This window comes from Hypanus sabinus, chromosome 14 (genome assembly GCF_030144855.1).
Source record: "Hypanus sabinus isolate sHypSab1 chromosome 14, sHypSab1.hap1, whole genome shotgun sequence".
NCBI lineage: Eukaryota > Metazoa > Chordata > Chondrichthyes > Myliobatiformes > Dasyatidae > Hypanus > Hypanus sabinus.
In genome coordinates, this window is record NC_082719.1 from 27,099,761 (window position 1) to 27,120,460 (window position 20,700).

General features: G+C 37.0%; 1 protein-coding gene across 7 annotated transcripts in view; it reads right to left on the minus strand.

Moving 5' to 3' along the window:
- The window catches only part of LOC132404620 (prominin-1-A-like), a 161,383-nt gene that overhangs the window by 15,146 nt on the left and 125,537 nt on the right, over positions 1–20,700 (minus strand). For all 7 annotated transcript variants that reach the window (XM_059988917.1, XM_059988921.1, XM_059988922.1 and 4 more), the window contains 11 exons: positions 18,698–18,915; positions 18,051–18,125; positions 14,389–14,452; positions 13,567–13,726; positions 12,897–13,049; positions 12,635–12,758; positions 11,201–11,304; positions 7,428–7,509; positions 6,217–6,363; positions 3,962–4,033; positions 1,415–1,507 (listed from right to left, as the gene is read on the minus strand). In XM_059988917.1, the coding sequence (XP_059844900.1) occupies positions 1,415–1,507; positions 3,962–4,033; positions 6,217–6,363; positions 7,428–7,509; positions 11,201–11,304; positions 12,635–12,758; positions 12,897–13,049; positions 13,567–13,726; positions 14,389–14,452; positions 18,051–18,125; positions 18,698–18,915 (1,292 nt within the window). The remainder of the gene's footprint in view (positions 1–1,414; positions 1,508–3,961; positions 4,034–6,216; positions 6,364–7,427; positions 7,510–11,200; positions 11,305–12,634; positions 12,759–12,896; positions 13,050–13,566; positions 13,727–14,388; positions 14,453–18,050; positions 18,126–18,697; positions 18,916–20,700) is intronic.

The window sequence follows — 20,700 nt, forward strand, 5'->3', positions numbered from 1 at the left end:
CTTCCCTCCCTCAAGTGCTAATGCAACTAGCATGATTCAAAAATGTCAATCAAGTTATCACAGACAGGACATGTATGCCATTTCCAAAACTTTTCAGAAAGAAACTGTGGAAAGTGTAAGTAATTTTCTAAGGAAAGAGTACAGCGCTGCCCCATGGTTGCAAAATTTAAAGGTGACAATTATACAAGTTAAACAAATGAGCTTTAAGATATATGGGCATTTATAATGATCAAAGCCAATCAGAAATATGTTTTCTTTAAAAATAATCTTAAATTGAGGCTGGATGTGCAAGTGCAAGACTTTTAATAATGTGCATCAAGATAGTTAGCTTTAAATACAGACACCTTGAAGCTCAAATCCAGTGTTTCCTTGGGATAACATATAACTTCCAACAAATAATTCAGTCAAAGCTTTGATTTAAAATTAATACAATCCTATATATTTTGCAAATTTAGGTATTTTATAGTAAAATTGCATTTCAGTGAGATGCTGCATTTAACTGTTGCCAGATGTCGTGAACGGTGCAGTGACTGCCACCCCATCTCAGAAGATGGGCCCGGTCCGAAGATGCCCACCTTAGCCTTAAAAAGGTTTTGAGATTTTGATTAATAATCCATGTCAAACATGAGCTTTTAGAGACTGTTCCAATAAAAGAGGAATTGTTTGATTCTTCTATTTGCTCCAGACCGAATAATAGAAAATCTTGAGCCATTTGTAACAAGCTTCTATCAACAACTAACTGTGAACAAGGGTCAGAGAAAATTTGTCGATGAGAGAACAAACAAAATTATATAAAATGAAAAAACCCCTTGCATCTACATTGCTCTATTTTCCCTCAATGCTGACATTGCCAGAGGCATGAAGACCATCACAAATCTACCATCAGGATTTGTATCATCCTGGACTTGGCTAATACCAGCCCACAAAATATCTTTCATATAAAGGAGGAACTGCTCATTCTTTTATTGCTCTAAGTGCTGTATCTTTTCGGGATTTCTTGGTACCTTTTCTTTCTTCAAAACTCATTAAGTCCCATTGTAATCACATTGTTACTCTCCACCTGTGATGCGGAAAATATCTACCACCTGTTTTTTGGCAAGTAGATTACTTAAACCCATGGGCTGCTACTTAATTAACAGTAACAATAAGAATGGATTCTGATTTCAGTTACAGAGCCATATATGTTACCAAAAACACAAAACTGTAACAAATTGGCAAAAGAAAATCCCAACACTTTTGAGGCAAGATTATAACTGGCCTTTTCTGCTTATCATCACCAAACAATATGGCTATATACAGTACATTCAAAGCATATTGAAACAGGGTTAATAGCTCAAATGGCATGCAATACAAATACTCCAGCACAATTTTCAAAGTTTGATGAAAACAAAACACTTCTTTGCCCACATCTTACCAGAGCTCCTTCTAGAGGCACAACTTGCTGCGTATATATTTCCCGAATATTATTTGCATGGCCCCTTAATGCATTTGACAATGCTCCCGCAGGCTGAAAAAGTTGCACATAACATTCAGAAAGTTACACACTGGTAAAACTAACAAGCTACCAAAGTATGCTTGTCAATATAGTACTTTCATTGAACTTTCAAGCATTTATAATGCAATCAAATATTTAGTGCAAGCGTTTTCTGAAACAAAATGGTCATTTAGTTTCTGACTTCTTTGAACAGGATCAGCCATCTCGATTGTATTGAACTGGTGCATGGCATGACATACAGTGCCTATAAAAAGAATTCTCCCTCCTTTGAAATTTTCATGTTTTATTGTTTTACAACATTGAATCACAGTGGATTTAATTTGGCTTATTTGAGTGAGAACAGATCTCTACAAAGTGATCTAAAATAATTGATTACATAATTATTCACCCCTTAATATGACAACTCATCACTGGTGCAGCCAATTGGTTTTACAAGTTACATAACTAGTTAAATGGAGATCTGTTTTTGGAGACCTGTGTGCAGTCAATGCGTTTCAATTGATTATAGTAAAAATACACCTGTATCTGGAAAGTCCAGCTGCTGGTGAGTCAGTATCCTGGCAAAAACACTACACCATGAAGACAAAAGAACACTACAAGCAACTCCACAAAAAGCTTATTGAAAAGCACAAGTCAGGAGATGGATACAAGAAAAGTCACTGAATATCCCCTGGAATATAGCTGTCAATCATCAAGAAATCGAAAGAATATGGCACAGCTGTAAATCTGCCTAGAGCAGGCAGTCCTCAAAAACTGTGCAAGGGTACTGGTGAGGGAAGCCTCCAAGAGACCTATGACAACTCTGGAGGAGTTACAAGCCTCAGTGGCTGAGATGGGAGAAACTGTGCATCCAACAACTGTTGCCCATGTGCTTCACTGTTTGCAGCTTTATGGAAGAGTGGCAAAGAAAACACCACTGTCGGGAGGAAAAAATGCTCATGAAATCTCAGCTAGAGTTTCACAAGGCATATGGGAGACTCTGAAGTCAGCTGGAAGAAGGTTGTATGATATGATGAAACCAAAATTGAGCTCTTTGGCCAACAGACTAAATACTATGTTTGACATAAGCCAAACATCACACATCATTAAAAACACACCATCCCTATCATGAAGCATCGTAGTGACTGCATCATGCAGTGGAGATGCTTCACTGCATTAGGCACTGGAAGGCTTGTGAAGGTAGAGGGTAAAATGAATGCAACAAAATACAGGGAAATCCTGGAGGAAAACCTGACACAGTCTGCAAGGGAACTGTGACTTAAGGGATCTGTTTTCCAGCAAGGCAAAGACCCCAAGCATAAAGCCAAAGCTACACAGGAATGGCTTAAAACATCAAAGTTAATGCTCTGGGGTAGCCAAGTCAGAGTCCACACTTCAATCCAATTGAGAATTTATGGCTGGACTTGAAAATGCCTGTTCTCTCATGATCCCCATGCAATCTGACAGAGCTTGAGCAGTTCTGTGAAGAAGAATGGGAAAAATTGTAGTGTCCAGATGTACAAAGCTGATAGAACCTATCCACGTAGACTCAAGGCTGTAATTGCCACCAAAGATGCATCTACTAAATACTGACTTGAAAGGGGTGATTAATAATGCAATCAATTATTTTGTGTTTAGGAATTTCAACAAATTTTGATCCATTTGAGGAACTTGTTTTCACTTTGAACTGCAGTTGATTTGATTTAGCTTTTTTGACACTGATCAACAGAAGACTCTTGTGTCAATGTTGTAAAACAATAAACCACGAAAACTTCCGGGGGGAGGGAAAGAGAAGGTGAATAATTTGTGTAAGCACTTTTAAGGCCAATTGCAGGACTTAAAATTCTTAAAGGATGCTTGTCTTGGCTGATACACACACACACAAAATATTTGAGAAGCAGCTGATGCTTACTTTGCAAAATCTGGCACCTCAGTAGAAAGTAAAGGTGACAATATAAAACTGACAATTAAAAGACCAGCATAGAAGAGGGAAAATGGATGATTATGTTACAATCTTAACAGACATATAACAAAAAAAATGATGTAGGAAATAAATGCTAACAGATATGAAATGAATTTTTCAAAGGGCACCACTGTTGTTTATTGCTGTGTCTTAGTCTGTAACACAGTCACAACTTACAGAATTCTTAGCTTAAAAATTTAAAAAGCTTCCATTCTAAAATAAGATTTAGACATTGATCAATGTGAGTTATAAGTCAGAGCTACCATAGCTCATTCAGGAGTTCAGCTCCTTCATCAAAATCAAACTAAGGCACCAATGCAAATTTCATTACAGCCCAAGGAAAATAATTAAATTCATTCTTCAAAATCCCACAGTAACCAGAGTGATGTCAGTGAATAGACTTCCAATTATGTGAAGTGTAGTTTCCTCACTACTGACGTGAAAGTAGTAGATAAATTTGCAGCAGGCAGAGAGCAAGTTAACAAAATTTTATCTGTGGAAGGTTTTACAAATTAAAAACTTACCAATGCATTTGCTTTTACTTCTAAATCTTTTGCAAACATCCAAAGATCCACCTTAGTTACATTTTTTTTGATCTGTAAATTAAAGAAATAAAACTGAAGAGAACTTGTGCAAATGGACACTTGCAGAAAATAAATGAAGATTACTTCTAGATTATGTTATATACTTTAGATACAATTGTAAAGACAGAAGGGTAATTGTCCATGAATGGACAAATTCCACTAAAATGAAATAGTTCATCCCAGATAAAGCCCTCCCATATCTACAAAGAGTGTTGCCATAAGAAAGCAGAAACTATATCAAGGACCTCCACCATCCAGGCCTTGCTCTCTTCTCTCTGCTGCCATTTGGAAGGAGGTAATCTTAGGTAATCTTACATGGAGCCTTAGGTCCCTCACCATCAGACTGAGGAATCTTCAACCTGAACCACCGTAGATAACTTGACTCACTTCAACTCTGAACTAACTCCACAAGCTATAGACTCACTTTCAAGGAATCTACAACTCATGTACTCAGTGTTTTCTAATTTTATTTTTAAATTTGCAATTTGTCTTCTTTTGCAGTGGTAGTTTGTCAGTCTTGGGTAATTTTTTCATTGATTCTGTTGTATCTCTCTGTTCTACTGTGTCTTGCAATAAAATGAATCTCAAGGTAGTATATAGTGACATATCCACACTTCAATAATAAATTTACTTCACACTTTCAAGCAAATGAACTGGAAGAGGCCACTCAGGCCAAATTACACACTAAAGTCATCAAGATGACGACTGACGAAGACCATCTTTCTGACCCAAGAGCTATGAAAGATTCAAATATGGGAAAAGTGAGCATGGATGTGGGAGGAAACAAAATTGTCAAGGACACTGGCAAAGGAAGCTGGAGATCAAGTAGCCTGCAAGGACAGTAGGCTTTAAAAGCACCAATGTTTGTTCAGACATTTTCTCCCATTTACGATCAATTACACACATTTATCATTTCCTACTCATTTACTACCCATAGCTTTGCATACACATGCGATTAGCCTCAGTTTCCATCTCAACTTTTTTCCCCCAATTATATATACACATTGGGCACAACCTGTAAAGACAGTGACCAGTTCCTGATCACCTTCATCAAATGGGTCCTTGTGTACTGTTCTAATAGTGTGTTTGCTTACACAACCACAACTTGTGATTTCAAACACAGTGTTTGCAAGTTTTAATGCTGTCAACAGAAAGTTTGATAAATAATACTATTTCTTTTTAGAAATTTAAGCATTTAACCAAATGTAGAACTTGTAGGGTAGGCTTATGTTTGAACCTGTCTTAAGTACACAGGAAATGGGCTTTGTGATATTCATAAGCACAAGTAAGTCTGCAGATGCTGGAAATCTAAAGCAACACACACTAAAAATGTTCCTAAAGAAAGAAGGGTCTTGACGCAAAACATCAACTGTTATTCTTTTCTATAGATGCTGCCTGACCTGCTGAGCTCCTCCAGCACTTTGTGTTTGTGATATTCATGCTTTTTGTTATCCATAGAACTTCTGCATCACTAAGCTTAAAGTGAAGGACTCAGCACACTTAAAACAATTTTTCAGTTCCAAACTAACTGTCTATTTCTTCTATACATAGTGAACAGTGTATGTGGGTAGTATTTTCAGGAAGTCAAATTCTTTACAGAAATGAGAGTTTAAAAAGTTATAAGAAAATCACTAGGTGTAAACAAAAGCTTTTGTAATTTGAGGGGGGAGGGAAAGGAATTCCAGATGTTGTTGTTCGTTCTGTGGTTAGCATGGCCAAGGAGCCAGAATTGGAGAATCTGAAATTGAGAAGTTGCACTACAGAAAAAAGAACATTGACTATAGGCTGCAGAGGCAGCCCATTCCAATCAATATTGCACAAAATAGCAAACCCCCCAAAAAAAAGAAGCAATCAGAAACACATCATAAAACAAACTACAGAGTCCAGTCCATAAGCTGCATCAATTAAAAAAGCTGCTGGAAGGTGCCAAAAAATAAATAATTTAATCTTTATGATTGATCCTTTTGGATATGGAAATCTCATTAAAACCTTATTACAAGGTTAAAGCAAATCACTGCACTTGATAAAATTCAAACAAAGAAAAATATCATCTCCACTTGTAATCAACTTGCTTAACATATATGCAAGATAAAACTTCTTTCTTCAGTTACTACATTAGAATTATTAAAAGTTCTAATAACTAATTTCCAGTTGGTAGATGTTTCATCCCATTGAAACACAGGAAGTAGTAATACCTCATTTAAGTATGCCATACAATTAATTCTGTCGATGCCACTATCAGAGAAATCAAGAAGACCATTTTTTGCTTCTTCATCCAGTATTACAATGCTACTCAAATTCACATCAACACTGGCGAATTTGTCTGTCAGGTTAGCTGTATACTGGAAAAAAATATCAATGCCATTAATAAAAAAAACACCTTTTGAACAACTTTTGCATACAATTTCTGCTCTATTTGCATACTAAGCGTTATATACTTAAAAGTCTGTAGCTACATAAGCAGAATATTAATATAGCATAAGCTTTGCCTAAGACAGAGCAATATAAAATATTCTGTATAAAGACAAGCATCTAAAATACAAAGTTCAATATTAACGTCCTGAGCTTTAGATCTTTGGCCCAGCCAGAGGGTGCTCCAGTTAGCCGAATTCAGCTCCATTTTAACTCGACTTTCAGACTTCTCAAAAGGATCTTCAAGGACTACTTTTGATTTCAATACACTTAGAAAACTGACCACAGCATGTACAATGCTAATTTATTGGTACAGAATGCAGGGATCCTAATCAAATTATATGCGCTGCCTACAAATCTAAACAAAAAATATTGAACTAAACGAATTTCAATTATTCAATTGCACAGTTGTAAGATGAACATAGGAGCAACATTATGTCAACAAGCAAACAGTTATCATTTGTTTGAAGGACAACTCATAGCAAAACAAATTCCCCTTAAGGGGATGTTCATTTATTACAATCACCTCTCCCAAACATACATTCTTTTCAGATTAATACAGAAAGAGACTCCTCCCTGTCAACATTTGAGGGGGGGGGGGTGGTGGAGAAAAAAAAGTGGTGAAATTCTTGGCTGAAACAGATCAAGTTAACACTTGCAATGAGCTATTTGATAAGTTACAGAGGTTGAATGTTAAATTAAAGCATATAATTTTTCTGCTGGAAGGTTAAAACAAGAAAACAGAAATGATTAAGGCAACTCTTAATTTTGACCCAAGAAACTCCAACATTTAATGTTTATAGCCAGATTTAAGAGTGAAAGAAAATACAAGAGGAAAAAAAGCTGTTGGTCCACAGCTCATTGCACCAGGAAAAAAAAACTAAAAGACAACAGGGCAATTACAAAGCTTGTCTTTTCAAGTTTGAATTCATTCATTACCAAAGAAACAGCTTTTATTATTTTATTTAAGACAAACATCACCACTTTTACTTACTGCATTGAAATTTAGATCATCTATATTGAATACAGTTTGTAGCTGGAAGGCTGAATATACTCCTTCATTTCTGCGGCATTTTCTGTATAAAAATTAAAAATGGAATTTAATTTAGCATCAACAGCAAGAATTTAGCTTTTAAACTATATAACATTCTACAAGATGTCCCTGAAATTTTACAGGTAATTGCCCTGGATCTCAAATTGTCCATCTCTTCATTTGGCAGCACGTATCACACGTATACAATGCCGATAAAAACTATTTATCCTCTTTGTAAGTTTTTATGTTTTATTGTTATACAACTTTGAATCTCAGTGGATTTAATTTGGCTTTTTTTTTAATTGTATCCATCTTCTGACTTGTGCTCTTCAGGTGTATTTTTACTACATTCAATTGAAACACCTTGACTCTCCAAAAACAGATCTCAATTTAACTAATTATGTGATTTCTAAAACCAATGGGCTGCACTAGTGATGCTTTGGACTGTCATATTAAAGGGGGTGAATACCTACACAATCAATTATTTTGTGTTTGATATCTGTAATTAATTTAGATCACTCTGTAGAGATCAGTTTACACTTTGCAACAAAAGAGTCTTTATCAGAGTCAAAAATAGCCAAATTAAATCTGATTCAATATTGTAAAACAATAAAACATGAAAACTTGTGGAGGGCGGGGCTGAATACTTGTTATAGGCACTGTATGTCACTATATAACACCCTGAAATTCATTTTCATGTGGGCATACTCAATAAAACCAAAAACCATAATACAGGTGTCCCCCATTTTTCAAACGTTCGCTTTACGACACCTCGCTGTTACGAAATACCTACATTAGTTACCTGTTTTCGCTAACAGAAGGTGTTTTCACTGTTAGGAAAAAAGGCAGCGCACACCCTGAGCAGCCGAGCTCCTCCCCTGGAACTGCATTCTAGCTGGCATTGCTTATACACATGCCTGTGAGCATCTGTGCTTTATGTCGATCTATTTTGTGCATCCGTTAGCAAGATAAGTTCTAAGGTATCGGAAAAAGCCTAAAAGAGCTCGTAAGGGTGTTACACTAGGCATAATTAAGCGCTTCGATCGTGGTGAATGAAGTAAGGACAAAGTGAGTTTGGCATGTGGAAGTTGATGAAGATTATGTTGAAGAGGTTTTGGCATCCCATGACCAAGAACTGATGCAATTGGAAGAGGAAAGGATAACAATTGAAACCAAACGTAGTAGTGACCGGACCGAAAGTGAAGTCGTCCAGGAACTTAACATGAAGCAATTGCATGAGATTTTTGCTGTGATTGGCAATGCTGCAATGACTGCAGAAAAGTATGACTTTAGTTTTGAAAGGGCACGTAGGTTTAGGGCATATTTGCACGATGGTTTGAGTGCTTACAAAGAACAATGATAGAAAAATGTGCGAGGCTCTGAATCCTTGCCAGAAGGGTTTAGCAGCCATCATTTATAATATGATCATGAAAATACAACCAGGAGTATCAGAAAAAATTAAGAAGGAATGGAAAAAAGAACTTCATTGTCTTATACCCACTGAGCAGTGGGAGAAAATTTTACAATTAGTCAATTCTTCTTCTATTTGTGCTAAACATGCCCTAATACAATTTAAGGTTGTACATAGGGCTCACATGTCCAAGGATAAACTTGCTCGATTTTATTCTTATGTTAATCCAACCTGTGACAGATGTCATTCTGAAGTCGCTTCATTGACACACATGTTTTGGTCTTGCCTTTGTTTGCAAAATTATTGGAAAGATATTTTCTGTATTATTTCAATAGTTTTGAATATTAAATTGCAACCGCATCCTATCACTGCAATTTTCGGTTTACCAATGGTGGATAATAGTTGTTTATCCCCCTCAGTCCGGTAGATTTGTTACATTAATGGCTAGAAGATCTATCCTATTGAACTGAAAAGAAATTAATCCTCCAACTATATTTCAGTGGTTTTCTCAAACTATTTCTTGTTTGAGTTTAGAAAAAATTAGAAGTGTTGTTTTTGACCCTTCAGTTAAATTTGAAGAAACTTGGAGACCATTTATTCAACATTTTCATATGAGCTAAACTGACTTTTCCTAAACCTTACTTTTATTATCCTTAATTATTTGGATGGAGGTACGGAGTTATTGACACTACTGTGTATATTTGACATAATGCAATGGCCCATGTTGGTTAGGTTTTCTTTTCCTTTTTTTTGGGGGGTGGGGTTTCTTTTTTACTCCATTTTTCATAATCACTATGAGTTTGGGAGGTTATTATATATGGATTATCATCTATTTGTATTTATATCTTAACCTATTAATTATGTACTCTCAAGCTCTCTGTATTCATGTTTCATTTATGTTTGTTTAAAATTAATAAAAAGATTTAAAAAGAAAGAAAGAGATTTTCTCTAGGTGGACAGTGATTGCAGAAAAGTATTTCTACTTTATATAGGCTGTGTATTTATCATATAATTCCAGCTTTTACTATCTGGTACTATTATTTTAGGTTTGTGTGTTATTTGGCATGATTTTTTAGGTTATTTTTTGGGTCTGCGAACGCTCACAAATTTTTCCCATATAAATAAATGGTAATTGCTTCTTCACTTTAAGACATTCCAGCTTACAAACCGTTTCATAGGAATGCTCTACCTTGAGATAGTGGGGGAAACCTGTAGATTCAATGAAAGACTGGACCCAACAGGGTGGGCAACTAGTGTGCAAAAGACAAAAGAAATAATTATAATAATAATAAATAAGCAGTAACTATTGGGGACTTGAGATGGTATCCTTGCAAGTGAGTCCATAAGTTGTGGGAACACTTCAGTGATGGGACAAGTGAAGTTAACCCCTTTGGTTCAAGCGCCTGATGGTTGATGGGTAATAACTGTTCCTGAACCTGGTGGTGAGAGTCTTGAGGCTCCTGTATCTTCTTCCTGATGGCAGCAGTCAGAAGACAGCATGACCTGGGTGGTGAGGGTCCTGATAATGGATGCTGTTTTCCTGCAGCAACACTCCGTGTAGATGTACTCAATGGTGGGGAGGGCATAACCCATGATGAACTAGGCCACATTCATTACTCTTTTTTTTAGGGCATCGGTGTTCAAGGGCATCGGTGTTTCCACACCATCCTGGAATGCAGCCAGTCAATATACACTACACACATATGTTAAAGTTTTAGCTGTAATGCCAAATCTTCGCAAATTTCCAAGGAAGCAGAGGCACTGCTGTGCTTTTTTCAAAATTGTACTTGCATGCTGGGCCCAGGACAGATATTCTGAAATAACAGCAATTTAAAGTTGCTGACCCTCTCCACCTCTGACGAGGACTGGCTCATGGACGTTAGGTTTCTTCCCCCTGAAGTCAATAATCAGCTCCTTGGTTTTGCTGACATTGTGGCATTACTCAGCTAGATTTTCAATCTCCCTCCTGAAGTACATGTTCATTTATCACCGCCTATCATATGGCCAACGACAGTAACGTCATCAGCAAAGTTAAATATGGCATTGGAGTTGTACTTAGCCAGTCATTAAGTGTAAAGTCAGTAGAGCAGGGGGCTAAGCACATAGCCTCGTGGTGCACCTGTGCAGATGGATAGATGGACACACACACACACACACGTACGTGTGTGTGTATATATGTATAATCGTGTATGTATATAGAAATGTAATTATATATGTTTTTTTCATATACACACATACACACACTTAGGCCATACATAAAGAATTAGTTTTTATTCTCCAAGAAACAAATATCAAGACTTAACAGTAAACTTCAGAACCTGACCTGTATACACTCTGAAAAGTGAGGTTTGCACTGCGTTCAGAAAACAGAAATCCGGAAAGGAAATTCTTCCACTGCGAATTCAATAAATAGGGAGTATCCAAAAGCTTAAAAACACAAAGATGACAGGCTTACTAGCAAAAACGTATACCACTCCTACAAAAAACAATGTTCACAATTATCTTGTAATTAGCACCTTTTCATTAAGGGGTACAAAATAATATTGTACCAGAGTCAAAATCCTCCACTGCTTTTTGGAACTAACAATGAAAACATAATGGAAATGTTGTTCCTCCTGAAACAAGTCAGTTTGAAAAGGATTCCATATTTTATTAAGAGCTGTTCAATATTAACTTTCGTAACCTTGAATTTCTTATTGTTAATAATAAATTAAACTCAGCACATAGAATTCTATTTTACACTATATTTTAGCCCATTAAATCTCAGGTCTTTATATATACTGTAGTCATTTATAAAATGCCCACAGGAGTTTCACCAAATCAAAGAAAACTAGACATCAAGCTCCAGAAGAAAACAGTGGGCCAAACTGTATTCCCTGGTGAGAGCTTCTTTGACTTGCAAGGTTCCTTCACAAGTCTGGAACAAACTAAGTGACTAAGTGATAGAACATCTGTTATTTCACTCCATTGCCAAATCCAGCACACAAGGCAGGATGAGTTCTGGGATCTCTTAAAAATAATTTCTCTATGATCTTATGCTGGTCAGATCAAGCACGAGGTCAATCTCCCAACCAGGAGATAAAGGGCAGGAGAGACAAGTTCAGTCAGTGTCTTCTCCCTGCACCTATTTTTACTTGCAAGTCTCCTAATTTATTTTAATTTTAAAATGTCACATTTTAAAAATATATAGAAGTTCTAGACAATTATGTTTGAATAGTAGGGATAATGACAAAACCTCAGGCAAATTTAACACCAGGTAAGGCTCCGCGCCCAGCTCCATCTCCCATTACATGCTCTGTGCCCAGCTCCACCTCCCATTACAGGCTCCGCGCCCAGCTCCACCTCCCATTACAGACTGTCAGGGAGTTTCAAGTTTAGGCCCTCAGTAGTTGAGGTCTACCAACCATTGAAGTTTTGCCATATCCACTATCACCTTAGCCCGATTAGTGGAGGTGGATGGGGACCATCGGTAGTGATCCAAATAAAGGGCATGTAGGTAAAAAAGAAATTAAAAAAAGGCCTGGCTGAGGGTACAAAGTTTAGACGGGAATGGTAGAGACATTACAGGGATTGTGGAGCCCACAGCCTTGACACCACAAACCCCTCCCCAAAAACCATTACTAGTTAGTGGAGTTCAGAACGACCTAATGGGTTTTAAACACAAAAGTTCAAATTTAGTCTAAAATTCTCAGGAAGAGTTGGTTCTGAAATTTCAGATTTTGTTTCTTTCAATTACAATCAAGTTCTTGCATGTTACCTTAAATAAACTGTTGTCTTTAAAAGATTGACAAGCAAGCCTTTCTACATTTCCTCCTGTGAAAAACGTGACCACAACTACCAGCATCAAGAGCCAGGAGAAGATGAAGCTAACCCCAACACCTCTAAAAGAAATGACATAAAAGTTAGATTTTCTTAAAGGTTATGAAGTTATGGATAAAATATTGGAAGCAAACTGTATTTATTACAAAGATTTTACAATGTATTTGTAACGACAGTAATATTTTTGATATTATGCTTACGCTAAAAGTAGGGTGCCTCCCGTGTTTGATACACAACCTCTAGTGGTTGGAGAAGCATGCTTGTCAAATCCACAGGATCCACACAGCAAACCAAGGTAGTTGAAAGTAAGAATAAGCACAACTGAACAGCAGAGCGCAATTCCGCCAAGCCACCTATAAAAACGCCATGCAGGTATGAACTCAGTTCTATTATTAATATTTCTAAACATTTTCTTATCAGTTAACTAGAATGCAATAAAATGGCATTCAAAGTAATGCACAATTTTAAAACACAGGTAAACTTGGGGACACTGCACCACTGTTGATGTGTTCATTTAATCCTTCACACTGAAACCATCCATATAAGCCACCTGTTTACTGTTGATGTAGCACAGACACATTTAGAAAAGTGCAAAACAGGTGCAAGTTACTAAATTGACACTATGAGCACTTTACAAATACCGTAATTATGCCAAACAATTTCTAAAGTCAATGTTGGAATGCATTAAAGGCAATCTTGAGCAATATAAAAATAAAGAATGCTGGAAATAACTGAAGAGAAATTACTGTTTCAGCTTAATAATATTTTATCAGAACAGATCAAATTATCAATGATAGACATGAAAGATAAATATTTGCTTGGCAAAATTGATGGCTGAATTGAATTCTGCTTTTGAAAAATAAAACCTACCTGTAGAAATCATATTTTTCCAAATGTGGAAGATACTCAAGAAAATATCTCTGACCCTGATTGAGATATCCAGTAGAAGTATTGATTACATCATCAATAGCAGGCTTCTTACTGAAATCCGAAACCATTTCACCAACATCATTGAGCACTTTCTTTACATCTGAAAGAAAGGAAAAATAATACAAACTACACATGTTCAGACATGTTCTGTCATTGCAACTACTGAATGTAACTGAAGGAACAGAATCATGAAAACACATACAGTTATGCAGATCAGATATGCACATATACATTTGGCAATGTATGATAGATAAGCTAAAGCATTATTTCCCAAAACAACAAAAATGAGGGTTTTATGCAAGGCTTCTACAGAATTGAAGAGTTTTCAATTTCCATTTTAAAAAGCAATCTATTGAACTGCCCAGAATATATGGTTTAATTTTCCATCTGATATAAGCAGAAGCCAACATATTCAAAAATCATACAAACTCAGTTTAAGGCTCAAACATACAAAACATATGCATAATGTCTGCAAACAGATTAGTATGCAATCAGAAAAGTGACTCGAGCGCTTTGAAGATGAACACACAGAGTAAGTCACAGCCCTTACATACTATGCTTAAGATTTGCTCAAACTTACGAGGAAGTGCTTCAAAATTGAAATGATGCCATAAAAAAGAGAGAAACAGTAGAGATTAATAGGGCAAACAATTCCAACACTTTTCATTATATTCCACATCTTTTAATGATTAATATCTTAGTTAAAGACACATTTAATGGAAAATGAAGTATACACAAGATTAAACATTTCTTTAAGTGTACCTGATGAAATTGCCTTTGTTTCATTTTGAATTACTTCTGCAGTTTTATTAAAAGATGAGTGTCCCTATAAATAAATAAATACACAAACTTGAACTAGCAATATACAGTTGTGAACATTTTATTACTTTCATATAATTTAGCATCTTAAAAAAAATCCATTGCAGAGAAAGCAGTCCCTTTTTATAACAGCTTGCCATGTTCTTTCAGTCTAGAACCCATTGCCTACGAGGGCAGTGTTGAGATTCAAACATAATCTGAGCAAGGATATCCATGTTTTCCAAGTAAACATTTTGGCCCAGAAACTTATCATTCCTTATTACAAGATCACATTCCGAAACTCCCCAACACCACAATGGCAGCACCATCATAACAAGAACTCCAGTTCTGTATTCTAACAACAATTAGCCATTCGGCACATTTGTCCTTCTCAACAAAGCTCATCCCAGTGAAAGAATTAATAGAAGTGAACTGAACTTTTCCCAAAAAGAGCAGAAATATGCTCAACTATGTGAAAAATGTAAAAACCAAATGAACAATTCTCCCCCTATGGTAGCCACAACTTTTAATCGCTGAATTTATGTTTGAGAAGGAAAAGTGAGGTTTTGTTATGAATAATTTCATGATAATTACAAAGTAAAATTTGAAATGTTAATTATCCCTCTTGTTAATGACTGGGAAAATAACCTTTTACTATCCAAGTACTGTCATTTGTAAACAAGTTTCATCAGTCTCAGCTCATTTCCTAACAGCCGTCAGTTTTTAAATTACAAAACTAGCAATTACATAGCCAATCTCACTCACAATCTGCCATATTCGCTTTAAGAAAAGTTTAATTTTTTTTAAAAAGCACAGAATTAATGTGGGTAGCAAACTGAATGAGGAAAGATGCATATTTTCAGTTCCAAGAGAGGGAAAATGGTTTCTGCAATAACCTGCAGTAGAACTACCCCAAAGTTTTGCCCTGACTTTCCTCCAAAACCTGAACAACACAAATCTGTGTGTGTGTGTGTGTGTGTGTGTGTGTGTGCCTGTGTGTGCGTGCGCGCATGCGCGCGTGTAAGTAAAATAGTCTATTAATACAATTTAAATGTGCTCTAGTAGCCTGATAGGTTAACACATTACAAAACAAAGGGTCAGACAGAACCAACAATAAATAAACATTGAGTTCAATGCTGCTTAGTGAAAGACAGGGCACTTTCCAGAGCAGGATCAGAAATTATTGAGAAGCTGATAGTAGATAACATGAATCATACACCATAACCTTGGGGAAAACTTGTTCTCCAGACTACAAAATGAAGTCTACTAGGATTTTTTTTTACTGTAAGGATTGATTAATTATTTCTTTTAGCCACATTTTCCAGGTGAATTTTTCACATTTTGTATGTGGTTGCTAATTGTTACAAGAAAAAATAATAACCGCAGTAACTACACCCACAGGACAGCTGAACAGCTAGGATATCAGCACAAATATCTGAGGAGCAACTGAATAACAGCTAGGATAACAGCACAAATATCTGAGGAGCAACTGAATATCAATGCCATTAAATTCAGTTGGAAAAGACCATACTGATGAAGAATAAAATGTATCTTTTCAAACAAAATATCAATTGGATTTACAAAACAAATCATTCCAAATGTACTCAACTTGCATAGTCAGTACATGCAAGTTCAGTCAGTAAAAAGTTTTAGGGATTGAGAAGTAAAAGAGCAAGTTCCCGGTCATTCACCTGAGCTTCTACAGCCTGCATTTTTCTACATTTTAGCAATTCAAAGTTAGCAATCTCCATCACTGTTGTTATAACTATCTTTTTTTAAAGATTATGTTAATAAAGATTGTGGCCTATCACCACAATAGGTCTACGACAGATGCAATCTCAATGGCTCTTCACATGGTCTTAGATCACCTGGACACCACAAACACCCATGTCAGGATGCTGTTCGTTGACTACAGCTCAGCATTTAACAACATCATTCCCACAGTCCTGATTGATATGCTATCGAACCTGGGTCTGTATCTCACAGAAACATGGAAGACCTACAGCATAATACAGGCCTTTCAGCCCGCAAAGTTGTGCCAAACATGTCCCTACCTTAGTAATTACTAGGCTTACCCATGTATCTATGTAAGCTCCATGTACCTATCCAAAAGACCCTATCGGATCCGCCTACTCCACTGCTGCCTACAGCCCATTCCATGTACTCACCACACTCTGAGTAAAATACTTACCCCTGACATCTGCTCTGTACCTACTCCCCAGCACCTTAAATCTGTGTCCTCTTGTGGCAACCATTTACAGCCCTGGGAAAAAGCCTCTGACTATCCACACGATCAATGCTTCTCATCAATCTCCCTCTGCAATTGGATCCTCGACTTCCTAACCAGAAAACAACAATCTGTGCAGATTGGTGATAAAATCTCTCCTCGCTGGTGATCAACACTGACACACCTCAGGGGTGTGGGCTTAGTCCAATGCTCTACTCCCTCTATACCCATGACTCTATAAATTTGCTGATGATACAGAAATTGCTGGTAAAATCTCAGACGGAGATGAGGGCATACAGGGGCGAGATATGCCAGCTAGTTGAGTGGAGTTGCAGCAACAACCTTGCCTCAATGTCAGTAAGAGGACAAAGCTGATTATGGACTTCAGGAAGGGCAAGACAAGGGAACATGAACCAATCCTTATAGAGGGATCAGAAGTGGAGACAGTGAGCAGTTTCAAATTCCTAGGAGTCTATCTCTGAGGAACTAACCTATATCCCAACATATTGATGCAGCTATAAAGAAGGCAAGACAGCAGCTTAAGAATTTGAATAGATTTGGTTTGTCATGCAAAACACTTGGAAACTTCTGTAGATGTACCATGGAGAGCATTCTGACAGGTTGCACTGCCTGGTATGGGGGGGGAGGCTACTGCACAGGACTGAATGAAGCTACAGGAAGTTGTAAATTAGTCAGCTCCATCTTGGGTACGAGCCTCCATAGCATGCAAGACATCCTCAGGGAGCGGCAACTCAGAAAGGTGGCGTCCATTATTAAGGACCCTCATCACCCAGAACATGCCCTCTTCTCATTGTTACCATCAGGAAGGACGCCTGAAGGCACACACTCAGTGATTCAGGAACAGCTGCTTCCCCTCTGCCATCTGATTTCAAAATGCACTATTTAAAAAAAAAGATATTATTTCTGTTTTGCACCATTTTTAATCTAACTATTTAATATACATATATACTTACTGTAATTAATTTTCTTACTTTTTTCTTTCTGTACATCATCTATTGCATTGTACTGCTGCTACGTTAACAAATTTCAAAACACAGGCTGGTGATAATAAACCTGATTCTGATTCTTTAAAGAAAAACTTTCCCCAATCAAACTGTTCCATGGATTAAAGTCATCTGAAAACATCATTCAGCTCCTTTATAACCAGAAACATAGTTATACACTTTTCACATTATTTTCTATCTTATATAGAATTTAGCTCAGAAGTTAAACCAGAATCTCAAAGTCATGCAATTTGTAAGAAACCAATACTACACTGTGGAAATTCAGAAATAAAAATTAACACCAATAAGTGTACAAAATTTGAGAACTTCATACAGCAGAAAGTATTGCAGAACATTTTAAATTATTGTTCTGCAAAGAACTGAGCTGTGCTTACCTTCTGAATCAAGTCCTCAAAATTAGTTTTCAGGACATTGTTTATTCTGGCAAGTTCAGGATCCACATCTTGTAACTGAAATACAGTATTCAAAGCAAATATTTTAAACCAATAAAAGGACTAAATTTATAAAACACATAGCAATTCCTCAGTATGAAGAATAATAGTCATATACTTTTTGAAGAATGATCATTAATGCCATTCATGAAATATTAAAGCCAATTTGAATACAGCAGACTGTCACAGATGGCAGTGTGTTAATACTAGATCACCTGATTTACCTTAGCTGCTCAAGAGATAAATTTTAACCACAATATATCATTCCTTATGTTCTTTGAAAAACTGTCAAGTGATGAGAAAGCAGACAGACTCTAGTTCAGCATTTTATCTGCAATACGGCACTCCAGCCTGGGACAAATTCTCTGGTTTGTATCAAATCAACTTTTTGCAGAGAGCATCCTACTGATTGAACCACAGCTCAAAGGCAAAATTTCAGCTTTGCATATTATGCTCTGGTAAATGACCAGCCAAAAAGCAGCACAACCTCTCATTTTCCAAAGCAGAGTTAGGAGGGCAGGAAACAGGCAAGGCAATTAACAAGCTAGATGTTGACAGGTACAGCGAAGGGAGAAAACACAATATCCTACTTGGTTAAAGTCCGCACTGATGCTGAGAGTGTTGAGTGAATCTCTTATGTCATCGCAGTGGTCAACAGTTCCTGGGACTTTGCAAGCTGCATCATTCAACGTGTTGTTGAGACTTGTTTGTACCTCAGTCAGGCTTGCGTGAAGATGGCCAGTTGCTTCCCCTAACGTTCGCTTGGAGACAATTACATTCTCTAGAGCTTCCTTGCTGTCTTTGATGTCTGCAGATTCAGAGGGTCAATCTAGTTATCGTACTGCACAATAAAACATCTAATTTTCATCTGACTGGACAAATCCCACCAGTCTTTAGTGTTCCACTTTGATGTGGCTTTCAAGTTTGCTCCATCCAGATTGGTAGGAAAATTGATCAACTTGTACCAGTTACTTCCACAAATACTTGCAAAATTGCAGTCAGATGTTTATCAATTTGTCCAAATGCACAAATGGTAGCAAATCTACACCACTTACAGTGCAGCAAAGAAACATCCTGAATGAGACTGGACCAGGTCCAGACAATGACTCTGCATGACATCACTGAAGAGACTAATGCAAGAATTAGTTAAGTTTTTATTTGAGCATTTAAATACACTAATGTTTAAACACTTTCAATTAAATGTTTTTAAATAGTTTAACAATTTTATGTATGTTCTTGAATGGCAGAAAGTGTGCATTAAAACTCTGCGTCATGCCATTAGTTCAGAGTCCAGCAGTGCAACGGAATGGGCTATCATAATCATTTCTGCTTTCCCATGGGTAGGGTTTTTTGGCAGAAGTTCAGACCCTCACTGCAAGGCAAAGTATAGCTCCTAACCGTACATTAATGCTGGGAGAAACATATTAACCAAGGACAAACTTGGTGCAGACATCAGTGTTGAGTATTGCTGATGTGCTATTTCCAAAAATTATTCCAAAAGTAATTCCAAAAATTAAAGTTACACTTTACTCTGACATGAATATTAAGACTGCTTAGGATATAACAAAGAAAGAAAGAAGCACAGCGAGCCACTGTGTTGCTCCACCATTCAGTAATATCACGGCTGATCACTTTTCTGTATTAGCACCCTATTTATTATTCACTCAGTATCTCATAAAACCTAGTGATTTCTTTTTTTATATGTATTCAGCAACTGAACAACTCCAACCCTCTCGAGTTCCAAAAGTTGCAAAAGATTTCCAAAAACTGTAATGAAGATCTTCCCACAATTCTCAGTAATCTCTGGCTCTAAATACTGCAACAAAGAATTTAAAACAAAATCACCCTTGTATTTATCCTGTCGACAACGCTAAAATCTTCAGGTGCTGAGAAGTTGAGAAAGTACTGATCAGGTCAAGCATCGGCAGAGAGAGAAAGTGAAGATGCTTTAGCCATGGGTCATCATGAGAAATGAGGGAATAGTGGCCACACAGAATAAAACTTGGTGTGCAAAGTATCCAAATGGAAGATGAAGCTTCTCAAGTTTACATGAGGCATCACTGGAGCAACGGAGGAGCAAGGAGTTAGTACTACAGCAGGGCAGAGAATTAAAGTGACAGGTAACTAGAAGCATAAGGTTACCAACAGACAAGAGGCATTCTGCAAAGTACTAGGACCCTGCGATAGCGTAGCAGTTAGCGTGACAGTATTACAGCTCGGGGTGTTCTGGAGTTCAGAGTTCAATTCTAGTACTGTCTGTAAGGAGCTTGTACGTTCTCCCCCCATGAGTGTGTGGGTCTCCTCCAGGTGTTCCAGCTTCCTCCCATGGCATAAAGACCTACCAGCTAGTAATTTAATTGGTCATTGTAAATTGTTTTGTGATTAGGCTTGTTAAACTGGAAGGGCCTATTCCACACTGTATCTCCAATAAGTAAATCAATAAATAGTTATCCATCATAAAGAAGATCATACCAAGACCACAGAAAACTGCATACTAAATTAGAGCTACAGTATGTAAATTTTTACCTGATCTAGAATTGAATGGGGGAACAGGAAAGGGTAAAGGGTGGGTGTTGCATTAGGACTGCAAGGT